General features: G+C 36.0%; 3 protein-coding genes across 5 annotated transcripts; 2 read left to right on the top strand and 1 right to left on the bottom strand.

Moving 5' to 3' along the window:
* Positions 1 to 188: 188 nt before the first annotated feature.
* LOC128670500 (endoribonuclease LACTB2-like) lies at positions 189 to 2,568 on the top strand. Its single transcript, XM_053746208.1, has 4 exons — positions 189 to 629; positions 705 to 865; positions 1,001 to 1,326; positions 2,339 to 2,568. The coding sequence occupies exons 1-4, from the start codon at positions 508 to 510 to the stop codon at positions 2,444 to 2,446; spliced, it is 717 nt and encodes a 238-aa protein (XP_053602183.1). The 5' UTR covers positions 189 to 507; the 3' UTR covers positions 2,447 to 2,568.
* Positions 2,569 to 2,652: 84 nt separating this feature from the next.
* Positions 2,653 to 5,307, top strand: LOC128670483 (beta-lactamase-like protein 2 homolog). Of its 3 annotated transcripts, none has more exons than XM_053746180.1 (5): positions 2,895 to 3,056; positions 3,256 to 3,436; positions 3,732 to 3,892; positions 4,262 to 4,587; positions 4,929 to 5,307. In XM_053746180.1, the coding sequence occupies exons 2-5, from the start codon at positions 3,315 to 3,317 to the stop codon at positions 5,202 to 5,204; spliced, it is 885 nt and encodes a 294-aa protein (XP_053602155.1). In that variant the 5' UTR covers positions 2,895 to 3,056; positions 3,256 to 3,314; the 3' UTR covers positions 5,205 to 5,307. The 3 variants fall into 3 exon arrangements, with proteins under 3 accessions (XP_053602163.1, XP_053602155.1, XP_053602171.1); XM_053746196.1 differs by having other exon boundaries at positions 2,900 to 3,018; XM_053746188.1 differs by having other exon boundaries at positions 2,653 to 3,436.
* A 237-nt stretch (positions 5,308 to 5,544) lies between these two features.
* mRNA-cap (mRNA-capping-enzyme) lies at positions 5,545 to 14,869 on the bottom strand. Its single transcript, XM_053746164.2, has 13 exons — positions 14,467 to 14,869; positions 14,033 to 14,169; positions 13,313 to 13,480; positions 12,649 to 12,752; positions 12,225 to 12,312; positions 11,810 to 11,867; positions 11,281 to 11,465; positions 10,845 to 10,980; positions 10,071 to 10,216; positions 9,006 to 9,171; positions 8,379 to 8,479; positions 7,907 to 8,097; positions 5,545 to 5,706 (listed from the first exon to the last, which is right to left on the bottom strand). Exons 1-13 carry the CDS (start codon positions 14,650 to 14,652, stop codon positions 5,588 to 5,590), a joined length of 1,785 nt encoding a protein of 594 aa, XP_053602139.1. The 5' UTR covers positions 14,653 to 14,869; the 3' UTR covers positions 5,545 to 5,587.
* Positions 14,870 to 14,986: the final 117 nt, after the last annotated feature.

Below are 14,986 nucleotides of genomic sequence, written 5' to 3' on the forward strand. Positions count from 1 at the left end.
CCAAATACAAACTAAGCGGCAAATTGGGCACACGATAGGGACAAAATATATAAGCGCCCTGTCCCGGTTTTTCACGTGTATTTCTAACCTACGCATTTATCGTTGTTGTCTGCCATGTGATCCATGCTATAACATGTTTCTCATTAACTGCAATGACAGGCCACACACGCTTCTTTGACTGACAGCAATACACTCACCATCCATTATTTTGTCCATCGCTGTGATAGTAAAAATGGAAAAATCAAAATTTTAGTTTATTAGGTATCTGAATCCTAAATTTAAAATAAAATTTTATTTCAAAATGCATATATTTATATAGAATATTTCCACGCTTTCCCTTTGCTTTGAAGATATTATTACCAAACAACAAACCTACTTTAACATACACATTGTAAAAAGGCTATAGATTTCAAACAACAAAACATTATTCTGAAAATATTTTCCTAGCTTTTTATCCCTGCTGTAACTCTCTTTATAATTGGACAAACAAGTGAGCACTACAGAAAAATGTCAGCAGTTATCCCAAAAGTTACAAAATTATCCGGAAGGATTATCAGGATCCTGGGTTGTAACCCTGGTCCCATGACTATGCAAGGCACTAATACATATCTTATAGGAACTGGTAAAAAGTAAGACTCTCCAAGTCTGGTACCTATTGTTTGACTTATAATATTTTCTAGTCTTGATTTTACTTAACATTTTAGCCGATTACTCTTAGACGCTGGCGATAAGAACGTTGAGGAGTACCAAAAAACCTTGAGGCAGCTGATACGGTTTCAAAAAGCAAATATAGAGCATATATTGGTGACACACTGGCACCCAGACCACATCGGAGGAGTGGAAAATATTTATGGAAATATTGCAAGTAAGTTACCCAAATAATGATTAGGTTAATTTAATTCAACATTTGTAAACCTTGAAAGACTTATTAAGCTCTTCTTTATACATACAACTAACTATAATTTATTTATTTATTTAATAAGTATCACATAATTTTCAGTAAACCCAAAAGTATGGAAGCACAAAAGAAGCAAATACGACAGTCCAGACAGCGAGTTACCGAAACATATCCCTATCCACTGGCTTTCAGATGGTCAAGAGATCAATGTGGAAGGAGCTACTTTGAAAATATATCACACTCCCGGGCACACTACAGATCATGTGGTAGTGACTTTACTGGAAGAAAACGTATTGTTTAGTGGGGACTGTATTTTAGGAAACGGTACAGCGATTTTTGAAGACTTACACTCATATATAAAGAGCTTGCAAAAAATATTGAATTTGAAGTCTAATGCCATTTATCCAGGACATGGACCTGTTCTTCAAGTGAGTTTATACCTACAACTACTTGTTACTTGACAGATAATAAATGTAGAAAAATAAAATGGTATCGTAAATTCAATGGCAAAAACATCTAAGTACAATGTAATAATAATAACAACTAGCGGCGCACCTAGCACACTAGCGCTAAAATTGTGGTTTAAATAATAAAGTAATTATAACTATCGTTTAACACTGCATCAGCTTATGTATAAACTTAATAATTCCGATGTTATCTAGACTAGTCGTTCGCCGCGAAAGTAGACCTCGCGAACACAATATTTTTTTTTACAAAATTGTGAATATTTCAAAAACGGCTTAGCTGATTTAGTTGCCCCATGAATTTAAAAATTCCATTGGTATGTAGGATCTACATACCTTTAAATTTAAATTTCATCAAAATCGGACCAACGGTTCGAAAGTTATCGCTTTACAAACAAACAAACAAACAAACAAACAAACAAACAAACAAACAAACAAACAAACAAACAAACAAACATACATACATACATACATACAAAAAAAAAATTGCCCCAAGTAGAATGTGAGACAAAAATAATACCTACAAATCTTCGTTAACCGCTAAACACTATGACATTCGACATATAAGGATTTCGATTAAAAATACGACAGCTTTTGACCCTTTTGCCATTTGTCTTTACTATGTTTATTGTCCTAACCCCACTCTCAAGCTTCATAATGTATTATACCTATGCATACATTCCCTCCCGTTTAGATAATGGGCGAAGTGCTGGTTTGTATTTCACTTTTCACCATCGAATCGATACGAATTGAGACGCAGCGAACCAATCACATTGCGCCGCAACGACAACCACACTGTGATGTGATTAGTTCGCTGCGTCACAGATTAAATAATACCCCAGTAGCTGCGTCTCTCTTCGAATCAATTCGATCGATGGTGAGAAGTGAAATACAAACCCGCACTAACTGAGGGTTTAGTGCATAATCACTTACATTACTTAAACGAGCATTAATTTCATTTGTTGTATTGTTTTAGATGTCACTCGATATGCTAAAAAAACCAGTTAAGAAACAGATCTTAACAGAAGTTCCAGGTCCTCGGGTTACTAGGGGTGAGGAAATACCAATAAATAAAATCTGTTGAGATTATTTCTGAACACAGTTAGAATCTGTTATTTTAGATAAATGTGTGTGAGGATATTTAAACATAATGTGAACCGCAACCTAGTAATAATGATTATTAAAAAATGTTGGACATTGAAACAATTTAATCTTATTATTTAACCTCAACAATCAAAGAATATTAGGTATGTCAGTGTGATGTTTAATCTAGTATAGGTACCACTGAGGATCCCGGACTTAATGACAGTATATAAAAACTTTGACTTCATATGTACACTATTAGGCGTCGCAATGCCCAAACCAAATACGACATAAGTCGTTGTGATCGTCGCGGAGGACATGGACAAAGTCCACATCAAATAGGAAAGTGGACATGCATGACACTGCATTAACACAAAGGGTACAGCATTGTTCATGTGAAACTGAACAGTCAGTGAACAGTCCAGATTCCGTCTGTAAAAATCAAATGACAGTTGACATTATTATCAGTAAAAAAGTAAACAATCAAATGAAATCAAACCAAATTATTTTTGTTTTTAAATTTTATTCTGATTTAGAAAATCTGGAATTACTTAGGTATACTTAAATTTCAAGGTGAAATAGTGTTTCATTAATTATTTATTTACTTGAAGGTAAAATACTTTTATTTATTTACCGATTTACATTTGTACTAGATCGGAGATCTGTGGCAACAATGCTATTCCTTAGATTTTAAATGTTATTCATTCATGTGACAACAAAAGATTACGTAGATGTATGTAAATGCCTCTAAACGACTACCTACATTTCTTTATCTCTGCTATCTTGAATAATCATTTTGTAACCCCTAAGCTGCGACGTGCTAAAAACTGAACTTTAGACTTTACTCTGGAGTAGAAATTTACACAAAAATGACGGCAGTCATCCCAGCGGTTAGCAAATTATCCGGAAGGATTATCAGGATCCTCGGATGTAATCCTGGTCCTATGACTTTACAAGGCACCAACACCTATCTTATTGGAACTGGCAAGAAGTAAGGTTATGATTGTTTATTTTGTATTTTAGAAAAGTCTGTTGTAGTTTTAATATTTTGTGTGCAGTTTCTTGTTGCAATTCAATATGTTCTATTGTGCCATACAGGTGTTATTGTATCAAGTATAATCACACCTGTGTTTTGTCACTTAGCATGTAGAAAATTGGCATAGAACAATTTTATTTGTAGATATTGAAATATTAAGAATTATTATTTATTGTAAATTTCAATACATCTTTTATTCACAAAAAAATAATTTTATTTATCAATGTTACAAATCATGGCATGGTTTCAGTCGAATTCTCTTAGATACTGGTGACAAAGATGTGAAAGAGTATCAAAAGAACTTGAGCGAAGTGGTGCAGTCAGAGCAGGTGGACATTGAGCATATTGTGGTGACTCATTGGCATCATGACCACATTGGTGGTGTTGAGGATGTTTATGGCAAAATTGCAAGTAAGTTTTATTTTTGGAAATGACTATGATTTTGACATTTGTGTTGTAACTCTTTCACATACATATTATTATTATTTCAAGAAAAATTTTTTTTGTGTCTTCTGCTGTTATTCATGTTCTCTATCTCAACTTCACATGTTACCGGTTTCATTTGGACCTGTGCCACCACAAAGCCCAGGGTCAGCATAAAAGGATTAGTCTGATTTTACAAATTTCTGCCTAAGATCAACCTTTCTTGAGAATGCTGTTGTTGCCTATCAGTTGCCAAGGTTATCTGACGCTTAAGATGCCTCTGACGACATCTATGGGAGGATGGAGAGAAGATAATTAGTCTAAAAGTGATGTTGTGTAATGCTAAATAATTTCCAGAACAATCAAAAGTATGGAAACACAAAAAAAACAAAGATGACAGTCCAGACAATGAGCTGCCACCATCTATCCCTATCAACTGGCTGTCTGATGGCCAAGAGATCACTGTGGAAGGGGCTACGGTGAAAATCTATCACACACCGGGACATACTACGGACCATGTGGTGTTGACATTGCTAGAAGAAAATATATTGTTCAGTGGAGACTGTATTCTGGGTGAAGGCACAGCGGTCTTTGAAGACTTGTACACATATATGAAGAGTTTGCGCAGGATATTGGATTTGCAGCCCAGGCTCATTTATCCAGGGCATGGACCTGTGGTTGAAGTGAGTATTCCAAAAATGTATGTTTTTCAGCTTTAAAATTTCTAGTGACAGATCCCACATAAAATCAATTTCATCAAAATCAGACCAACAGTTCGAAAGTTATTGCTTTACAAACATACAAGAAATATATTTTTGTCCCAAGTTGGTTCCGCTCATTTGGTCGATTAGAAATAGAATGTAATTTTCTAGCTGTGACTTTGTTCTACCTTGTAGGTAATAAATCCAGGGCTGAGTGCAGAGACCACCATTATATGCATGGGGCTCCTTTTTTAGGAGATTGATCTTGTGCTTGCTTTTAGGCCTGGTAGACTTTGAATCATGTACAGGAATATTTCTTTCAGGATCCTTTGCAGAAAATAGAATATTACATAGAGCATAGAACCAAAAGGGAAGAGCAAATATTAGATGTGTTAAAGAACAATGCATCAAAGCAGCTGAATGAAATGGACTTAGTCAAAATTATTTATACTGAAACCCCAGAACATCTCTGGCCCGCTGCCGCATATAATGTAAACCATCACCTCACAAAGTTAACAAAAGAAAATAAGATAAAATGTATTAAGATCGATGATGAGAACAGATGGCAGTTTGATGGAGTCTGCAACTGCAACTTATAAAAACGAAGAGATATTTACATTTTTTGATTTTGTTGGTTATTGTTGTTGTTGCTGATATTTATTGTTGTTACCAATGAATAAAATAAAATTCAATTTTTGTGTAGTACTGTTTGTCCGTGGCAAAAAGTACCTCTCCTTCCTCCAAGCGGCGAATTCGCTGTGCGTTCTAGATTTTGACACCGATATGCGTTGACGTACATCATAACTTGACACAGATTCTACGTTTTCTGCGTTGATCGGTCGACGGACGCCACCGTGACGGATCGCAACGGACAACGAGAGGGAGGAGGAATTTAAAAATTTCCTAGCAAACGCAACCGATGAAAAAAAAACAATCATGATGAGTTGATTTATTTATTTAGTGTAAAGTCAGTGTTCACAGTCTACAGCCGGGGCCGCTTGGGCGGCGGCATGATGTCGGCGTCGTCGTGGAAGCGATGCAGCTCGATGTACTCCAGCAGCCGCTCGCTCGTCACCGGCGTCTGGATGCTCTCGCACACCGCTGGGAGCAATACAGATTTTATATTGGCGCGTGTGTCGTGATCAGATGGGCAGGGATCACTACAACTCGGGTTCCCGAAGGGCGCAGGCGTCGAGATAAACCACGAACTAGATGGATGGATGTACTAGAAAAGGTTCAGCGCGGTTGGCAACATACGGCTCAAGACGGAAACCTATGGAAGATAAAAGGGGAGGCCTTTGACCAGCATTGGGACACATAAAACAAGCTATTTAAAAAAGTAAAGGTCGCGGCCAAATGATTGAATGGCCCATTCCAACTCTGGCCATATTGTTTTGTGTCAGAGTCAGTAGGCTAACTGACACAAAGTTTCCTAGTTTTGCAGTGACAAATAAATTGAGCAAGCGTTACATTTCAATACATATAATAAAATTGAAGAAAGGCCAAATTTGTACATTGGATTTTTTAAAATTCTTCATGGAATATACTTAGTTACTGATATAGATGACGAAAATATAGTTTTGGAAATTTTTGTCTGTCTGTCTGTCTGAACGTGCATCACTCGAAATCTACTGGACCGATTTGCTTGAAATTTGGTATGTAGGTACCTTACATACTGGGTTAACACCTTACGATACATTTCATCCCGGTAAATGGTCAGGTTCCCGTAGGATAATTGAAAAACTAATTAAGAATAAAAAATGCCTCAGAATCCCGGGTTAACATCTTATAGACATTTCATCCCGGAAAATGAGGAGGGCCTGTAGGAAAATTAGATACATTTCGTCCCGGTAAATGGTCAGGTTCCCGTAGGAGAATTTAAAAACTAATTATGAATAAAAAATTCCTTGGAATCCCGGGTTAACATCTTATAGACATTTCATCCCGGAAAATGAGGGGGGTCCTGTAAGAAAATTAAAATAACAATCCACGGAGCCGATTTACTTTAAAATTTTGTAGAAAGGTGTAAAACGAACATAAACAATTTATTTTTAACGATTAAAATATGATATAGATATAATGGGCGCAGTATGTATCAATATATCAGTATAAAACTCTTCCGTTACTGAGTGACTGACTGACAGACAACGTACACCCAAAACTGCTGGGCGGAAAGCTGAAATTTGGCAGGTAGGTGAGAGAGGATTTTTGGAAATTCTATTCCGAAGGGAGTGAAAGGGGTGAAAAACTGTAAATATGAAAGTTCTACACCGTTGAAGTTAGTGACTTGAAAATTTGGATTTTGGTTGTTTACAACAAAGTAATGAATACGTATTTCAGATTTTTCTGAAAATTAACCCTCAACCCCTTCATAAGGGGGGTGAAAGATTGTATGGGACTTAATACAATTTTCAAGATAAAAAGCTGAAAATTGGCACACTTACTTTTTGTAGTAAATAACAGTAATAGTAAATACAAAAAATGTTTCATTTACGTTTGTGGTTAATAAAAAACCGGGACGTAAAACGTCATGGAAAATGCGACGGCACGCGTTGCAGAAAGCGGGAGTGGGAGTAGGAGCGGGAAATGGAAAGGAGACACGTAGTGGGAAACAGGACGGGACACATTGCAAAAAACATGATGGCACAATATGTAGGAAACAGTACGGGATATCTACTTTACATTACATATCAGGAAGCGGGATTGGACAAGTTTGCAGTACGAGACATGCAGCGGGAAACAGAAAATTGAACTAAAGATGAGAAAAAAATGCGAATTCGAATCATATTTATTTACCAGTCTTACAGAGTACGCGATAAAAAAATTACTGAGATTTTGCTATGAAATTCACGCGAGCGAAGCCGCGGGCAAAAGCTAGTATGCAATAAATTCACGATGTCGCCAATTCAACAATTTGGCCACGCATATCACACTTGCATATGTCGTGTCGTTCTTATCGAATCCTACCTACTAGTGCCAAATGAGTTTGTATACTAATCGACCCATGTACAGTAGTCTTCGGCGACCACCACTTGCTTCCGGTGAAGGAAAACATCGTGAGGAAACCTGCACACTGGTTTATAGATAGATAAAACATTTATTTGTAAAACAACAAACAACATGGTTGATTATCAACTTGTGTGTGAAATGGAGAAGGCAATGGCAAACCACTCCAGTGCGAAAAAAGTCGTCGTGTGTGTTTCATTTAGACAGATTTACGTCAGGCAGCCAGTCAGTTTTTTTTTAAAGTTCTGAACTCAAAAGGTATATGGCAAATAAATTGAAATGGTTTTGAACTTACATTTAGCTGTGTTATAACTGTTTGGATACGACTTGTCCGTGCGTTCCCTCATGAAGACCCATTGGTTGTTCTCGAATTTGCACTCTATGATCTTGTTGTTAAGGTCCTTAATGTCTTTAGTCACACGCATGGCTGTAAACGGCCGATCTAGCTGACCGACGAAAAGCTGGCCAACTCTTGTTGGTAACATTCTGAAATTATAAAATAAATTTTAAAACAAAACCTTTAGGAATAATTGTGCTTATTATACAAAATAAGTAAAAAAGTACACTGTTATAAAATAGATTCACACATACATTGCTTTTGTTATTAAATTTTAACTCATTACATTGAATTATGAGATAACCTTCATAACATCATGTACTTAGTATCTATCAGGAATTTAGTTCTAATAGGTACAGTCAACAGCGCATCAACCTATCAAAACTCATTCAAATCTTGCCGCTATTACCGCGGCAAGATTTAAACTTACCCTTGTCCACCTTCTGTGACGATTTTCAGCTTGAAATCTACACTGTTCATGTGACTCGGTTTCCATTTCAGTACATCAGGGCACTGGCCAGGCATGTACGGCTGAAATTCAAATATAGTTTTTACACTAGTACCGACTTTATTTCAATTGTCTTTCATATATTCACACTGTTATGTTGTGTACATAAATAGTTTTAACTCTACTCTTATCTTCGTGTTCCAGGTTGCATTTTCGGCTGTTAGGCTACGAAACCCGGGGTCAGCGTAAAAAATTAACCTTAAAATTTATAATGCAAAACTATAGACATCATCATGGTGGCGCCTATGCACACTACCGGCGAAGAATTGACTGTACGTCAATTCTTGCTTAGTTTTTCCAAGAGCTTTTATATATCGCAATGAAAAAAAAGTACTGGTGGCGTTGGCTCTAGTGTCTCAGTGGTCAGTGTCAAGGTCTGCAGTGTGCGTAATGCGACTTTGCTATTTACATCACCATCGGATTCGTAGTGAGCGACGCAGCTAGCTAACCAATCACAGTGCACCATTGTGCGCAACGTAAACCACACCGCAATGTGATTAGTTCGCTGCGTCTCACTTCGCCCTCAGACCCTTAGGATAAAGTTCTCACCTCTTTGGAGGGCTGAAATATAAGTCCATCTGGTTCGTGGCACAGAGTTTTGGCAAACTTGTCTCCGAGAAGTCTCTGCGCCATCGTGACCTCCCAGAACTGCTTCAGTCTTATGCTGAACGGCTCACTTTCTTTGTTGATCAGACCTTGCATTATTGCTTTGTGTCTGAAAATATATTGCTTAATCTTTTTTTGTGCTAAGTGTACTAATTGCGATACGATTATTTTGTCTAATAAAATAATCTAAAAATACATTGCTTATTTAAATAATAAATTATCATAGTTATCTCTTTTTCAATGCCTCTGTTTTTTTTTTCATTTTTCTTTCGTGGGTCAAGGAAGAAATTTCTGTAGTAATAAGTAGTGACTTTGCACCTAGTTTCCTATTTGTAAGTTTTAAACTTACACTGTTATGTTGTGTACATAAATAAATAAAATAATTTTAGGCAACGAAAAGAAGAGAGAAAAATTATATCTTTAATTTTATTTTAATCTTAAATTTTATTTAACACTAACGACCTGTTTCATCACTTGCTGTGTTCATATCCAATATATAATGTATTAAACATATAGCATTAAAATAGTGTTTCACGAGTGATAGGCCAACGATTCAATAACTTCAGACAGACTCATTTAGCAGTTTATTAGTCAGATTATAATATCATATCACTACATAGTACAAAACAAAGTTGCTTTCTCTGTCCCTAAATCCCTATGTATGCTTAAATCTTTAAAACTACGCAACGGATTTTGATGCGGGTTTTTTAAATATATAGTTTGATTCCTGAGGAAGGTTTAGGTGTATAACTTGTTAAGGTTTTACCCGAGCGAAGCAGGGACGCGCCGCTAGTGTTATCATAAAATGGTGAAATAGGTCCTAATTAATTTAATTCGGTGTGTAGAACTTCAGTTTATATATTCTAAATCTACGGTGTACAGTTCTTATTTTATGAGTCACTCAAGCCTAGTTAACTCAAGCCCAGATGAATTTGATTTGGCTGTATTTCACGCTGGCCAAAATGGTTCAAGTGACAACGCCATCTAGGGACTAGTACAGAAACCAACCTCGGATTGACGATCTCATTCTCGATGTAAGACAGCCTGTTGGGATAGAAGGGCATCTTGCCGACATCTTGGTTCTCGAACCTGATGATGTCATAGCACAGGTACCGAGGGGTATCCTTGCCGTTCACTTTGTCTATGACCAGCTCCTGAAACATTATAGTATCGATAGATCCATGTTCCATAATGCTATTTCGTACCTTATTGGTAAAAGGAAAACCGAGCTCAAAGCGAAAGCTTCGCTTCGAGTAATGCACTTAATTTTGCCATGATCATGACTGATGGTGAAAATGTGGAAATTGCATGGCGGCTGCCGGCACGCGCAAGGTACATGTGTACATGTACATTGCGTAGTTTGTATGAATACTAATTTACCGCAATGAAAAACCAGCAATGTATGCCGAATCCGTCAAAGTTCGGCGAACTTGTCCGCGATAGTGTGGCATGCATACAATTAAATGACAAGCAATATTCAAGTATTTTCTTTATTTATAGTAATATTTACATTATATTTAGATGTAAAAAATAATCTACCGTCAAACTAAATTTGTTTCAGAAGAAACTTAAAAATAGTAAAGGGCTTCAATGACTATGATCCTTACATTATTATAAAACAAAGTCCTCTGCCGCGTCTGTCTGTCTGTTCGCGATAAACTCAAACTAGCGCACGGATTTTCATGCGGTTTTCACCAAAATAGAGTATGGCTCCTGAGGAAGGTTTATTAGTAAACTTTATTATGTCTTTACACCTTATATTTAAAAAAATGGAATACTTACGCCATCCAATAATGTATTAGTGAGATGCCTCCTCAGATCCTTCCTGTGCGGGAATTTGAGCCCTCGCACTTTGAACACGCAGTTGTCTCTGTCCAACATGTACACTTCGTCCTCGCCATCAATGAGCATCATGTATCTGTCGGCCATGCACCAAAATTGTTGTTATCACACTCTTCACGAAAGGCGCAAATCAAAATTGGCCTTAAGTTTACTACAATAAGGTTCAATTTTAAGTGACACGATTCCGCGACGAAATGGGGAACTTGGGGCCAGATGTCCATTTCATAATACAATACAAAACAATTTATTGCAAACAAGAAATTTAACCAACTGTAGTGGAAATAGAAATTTTTGATATTTTTTTTCTTTCATTTGTCCACTATGCTTTATTTTTCTATAGCCTTATAACGGCCGAATTTTATGTAAAAAAAATTACCTGACACCGTCAGCTTTCCACGAGACCCTGTATGGTTTTTCGTGCAGTTTCCTCAGGTTCATGATGTCCATGGACACGGGCTGGGATCCCGGGAAGCCGGTCTTCTCCCACTCGCAGAACTCCTGCGCTTTCCTCTGCACTTGGCTGAGACGAGGTTGGGTATCGAACGGCTCCACTCCTCTCACCTAAAATAAAAAAGAAATACAATTAAAATATTTATTTTCATTACACGATCTATATAAAAAAAGATAGAATCACTTACACTATGTCATATACAATTTGTGTACCTATCCTATTTGTAACTAGTTTGAATACCAGATTTATTTGCGTAAAACTCAAACTGACAAATCAGACATGTGCCTTTTATACTTCGGACGTTTCAAAATTAGTTCTATACTAACTGCTTCGCGGCTTCACTTTCGTGTTTTCCACGCTCGCTTTGTGGGTTCAAAATTTTAACTTCAAACACAGAAAAAAAAATAGCTTTACTTGTTTAAAAATAAATAGATTGAATGAAAATTAAACTCACTCCCGGCATAAATGTGGCTTTTTTATGAGTAGTCTCGCGTCTGCCCTTACGTCTATGGCTGAAACAAATAGATATTGCAATACTTACATTATTTCAAAGTCATTAATACATTTATTTTTACAAGATTTCTTTCACCCGATATGTTTGTTTGTCTGTAACCAAATCTTAAAAGTAATATTTCACCTACTTTCGTCTGTTCTACAGAGTTGAAATTTTCCATGACAATGCATTATTACCATAAGATTATCCAATGAGATAACTCACTCAGGGTTTATTGAAATAAGTATGTTTTTTTTAACAGCAATGATCATACATATTATTAGAAAAAAAAAATCTCTCTGACGACATAAAAGTATGTGGACAAATTACATTTTTATTAAAAAAACTTGTTTATATTTAGGTATGTGATACTCACTTAGGATTGCCATTTTTGCTAGAATCAGTCTGAGATTGAGAATTACTCGGCCTTTCATCATCATCGTCATAATCAATTTCTTCTTCTTCTGTAATAAATCAAACATAATATACAACTGCAACAACTGTACAAACTGAACCTTTGCATTCCTCATAGGAATGTTGAAATCTCATTACCCTGACCTTAATTTTACTGCACCACGAATGTTGGCACTTGACGCATGTCTATGGTATGACTGTCTTTTCATACAAAAAAAAACTAGAACCCGTTTCAACCCATGCAATGCTATGTGAATAAATAAAGCTTAGCTGTCATAGAATAATTAAAGACATCTTTAGTCGTATGCATGCTAATCTGAACCATTAGTATGCATTTGATCCCTGACAACTGCCTATTATTTAATACATTAATAATTTAAACTTACCATTACACCAATCGGGCCTCATCGGGGCCGCCGGAGTGAACTCTGCATCGTCATAACGTCTGTACAACTCTTGCAGATAGTCCTGTTTGTAAATACCAGGGGGCCTGCAACCATCAACAGAATAAGGGTATTTACCAAAAAATAGTCAGTTTATTGTCACTAGATGGCGGTGTTCGTAGGAGACCAGGAAAACGCTCAGATGAGAGAGAGAGAGATGAATGTATTCGTAAGCAATATCAGACACCTTTGGGCAACTGGCGACACACTCGATAAAAAATAGTAAAATCAGATACAACTAAATTTCTTGATTGAGTGATTGTGATTTGGGTTTGATTGTAAATGAATCTGTTTATTATACAGACCCTTAAGAATAATGTAACAGACAAGAACTTAGGTCCAAAATTATATTCCGAATTTGTTGAATGATAATGCACACAAAAGCCATGAATTCAAATTCCAAGGATCTAGTTGTTTATAAATTCAAAAAATTTTTTGAGCAGTTTAGAAAGTACGATACCAAGTTTTGGAAGTTTACTGATGTTGCATGCTCTTCCATAAGATAGTATGGATTATGCAGAAAACTATTCTAGTTCCGCGAAACTACAGTGACAAAAGATCCCTGAAATGGAACAAGAGAAAACTGAGATATATGATGTTTACAAACCTCATCCTAGCAAACTCGTTAACGGCAGCTTCAACACTGCAGTCCAGCTGTTCAACCATGTACGACACTAACAAGAACCCCGTTCTATTGAACCCGTGGGTGCAGTGTACCCCAACCACTTCCAGTGGGTTCTGAGATATGAATCTAGACACCAGATCTATGAATAACCTGAAGGAGAATACAAAAGAATTGTTACTGCAATAATATTAAAAAAAAAAACATGAAACATAAAAAAAAAATATTTCCTGGTCAGAATGACAGCACAAGCACTAGATCATTGATTGGTCCTCCCAAAGTGTTAAAGAAGTTAATAGGCAAAGGACTTGTAAACTTCTTTAGTTGTATTCACAAAAGTATGTAAGTAGTAAGTATGACCGATGCCTTTATGTGATTAGAATAAAATTTGACACTAGTGTTAGTTATGATATACTTGTCAAGAAAGATAGAAAACTTGTCTACATTATGATGAAATTTTTGCAAATAGTTGTCATAAATAAGTAAATATTTTGGAATCTTGTAACAAAACTAGTAGATAATACAGTTTATTATGTCAATATTTTTTTAATACCTAGCTGGTTTTCTCACACATAGTGAGGAGAACATATTCCTCTCAAATCTAGTCGTAAATATTTTAAAAGTCTATGGAAACTAGACATGGTGTGTTTAATTTTAAATGTCTGTGTATTTCTATAAAGCATAGGTATTGTGAACTCTATTTACCTTGTTTGTTCCACTGTAGGAGTTTCACCATGTCCTCTGCACTGAAGTTTTATATATTTACAGTCCATATTCTCTATATCTTTCTTGTCATAAAAACGATTTGTGTTTGTCAGGTCAACCCATAGTCCCAATTTCACCTAAAATTAGTGATATATATTGTATCTATCTATTGTATATATCTCTGCTAATGAACAATACAAAACTCATTCTGTTAACTCAGCAACAAATTATGCTATCAATAAAAATTGTTCATTTAATAAGTCAGCAATTTGAAGATATAATGATTCTTTTGTTTAAAAACCATTTATAGGTACAATTTTTACTGGTAGCATAATTTGTTGCTAAATTAATAAAATCAACATTTAGTTTTGTTCACAATCACAACAGAACCGTGAGAATGATTGACATTACAAAACCAGAATCATATAAATTACCTTTAAACTTTTCATGTAAACGAACAGCATAGAAGGTGTGAAACGGTTTTCTTCAGGTACTTTATCATTGAACAGATGCCCCAGAGGCGTTTTGAATGCCAAGAACTTGTCAGCAATCAGGCCAGTGGCTTTCCGCGGACACTTCAGCCACCTATTAGGTATTGGACCTGGATCCCGTTGCGACATTTTGAAATTGTCCTAAAAATACTGTATCTTATAAAATATTGCTGCACTTCGAAAATCCACTATTTTTTACACTTAATACTAAAGATTAGCGCTTTTTATTTAGTAATCATTGTCTACACTTTTCGACTTCGACTTCGTTTTCTTTATTTGTCGTGTCGATGTCGACTTGATTGATGACAGACTTGGCAACATTTGTTTGACTGTTCTTTCTCTTTATGACATTGAAAGGTTGAAAGATAAGTAACAGTGTTTACCCCTTAAAAAAAGATTTACTTTAGAAAAAAAAAATGGATCAATGCCGTCATTTCGAGCACACATTGCCAGTACTTTTTAC

This window comes from Plodia interpunctella, chromosome 1 (assembly GCF_027563975.2).
Source record: "Plodia interpunctella isolate USDA-ARS_2022_Savannah chromosome 1, ilPloInte3.2, whole genome shotgun sequence".
NCBI classification, from domain to species: domain Eukaryota; kingdom Metazoa; phylum Arthropoda; class Insecta; order Lepidoptera; family Pyralidae; genus Plodia; species Plodia interpunctella.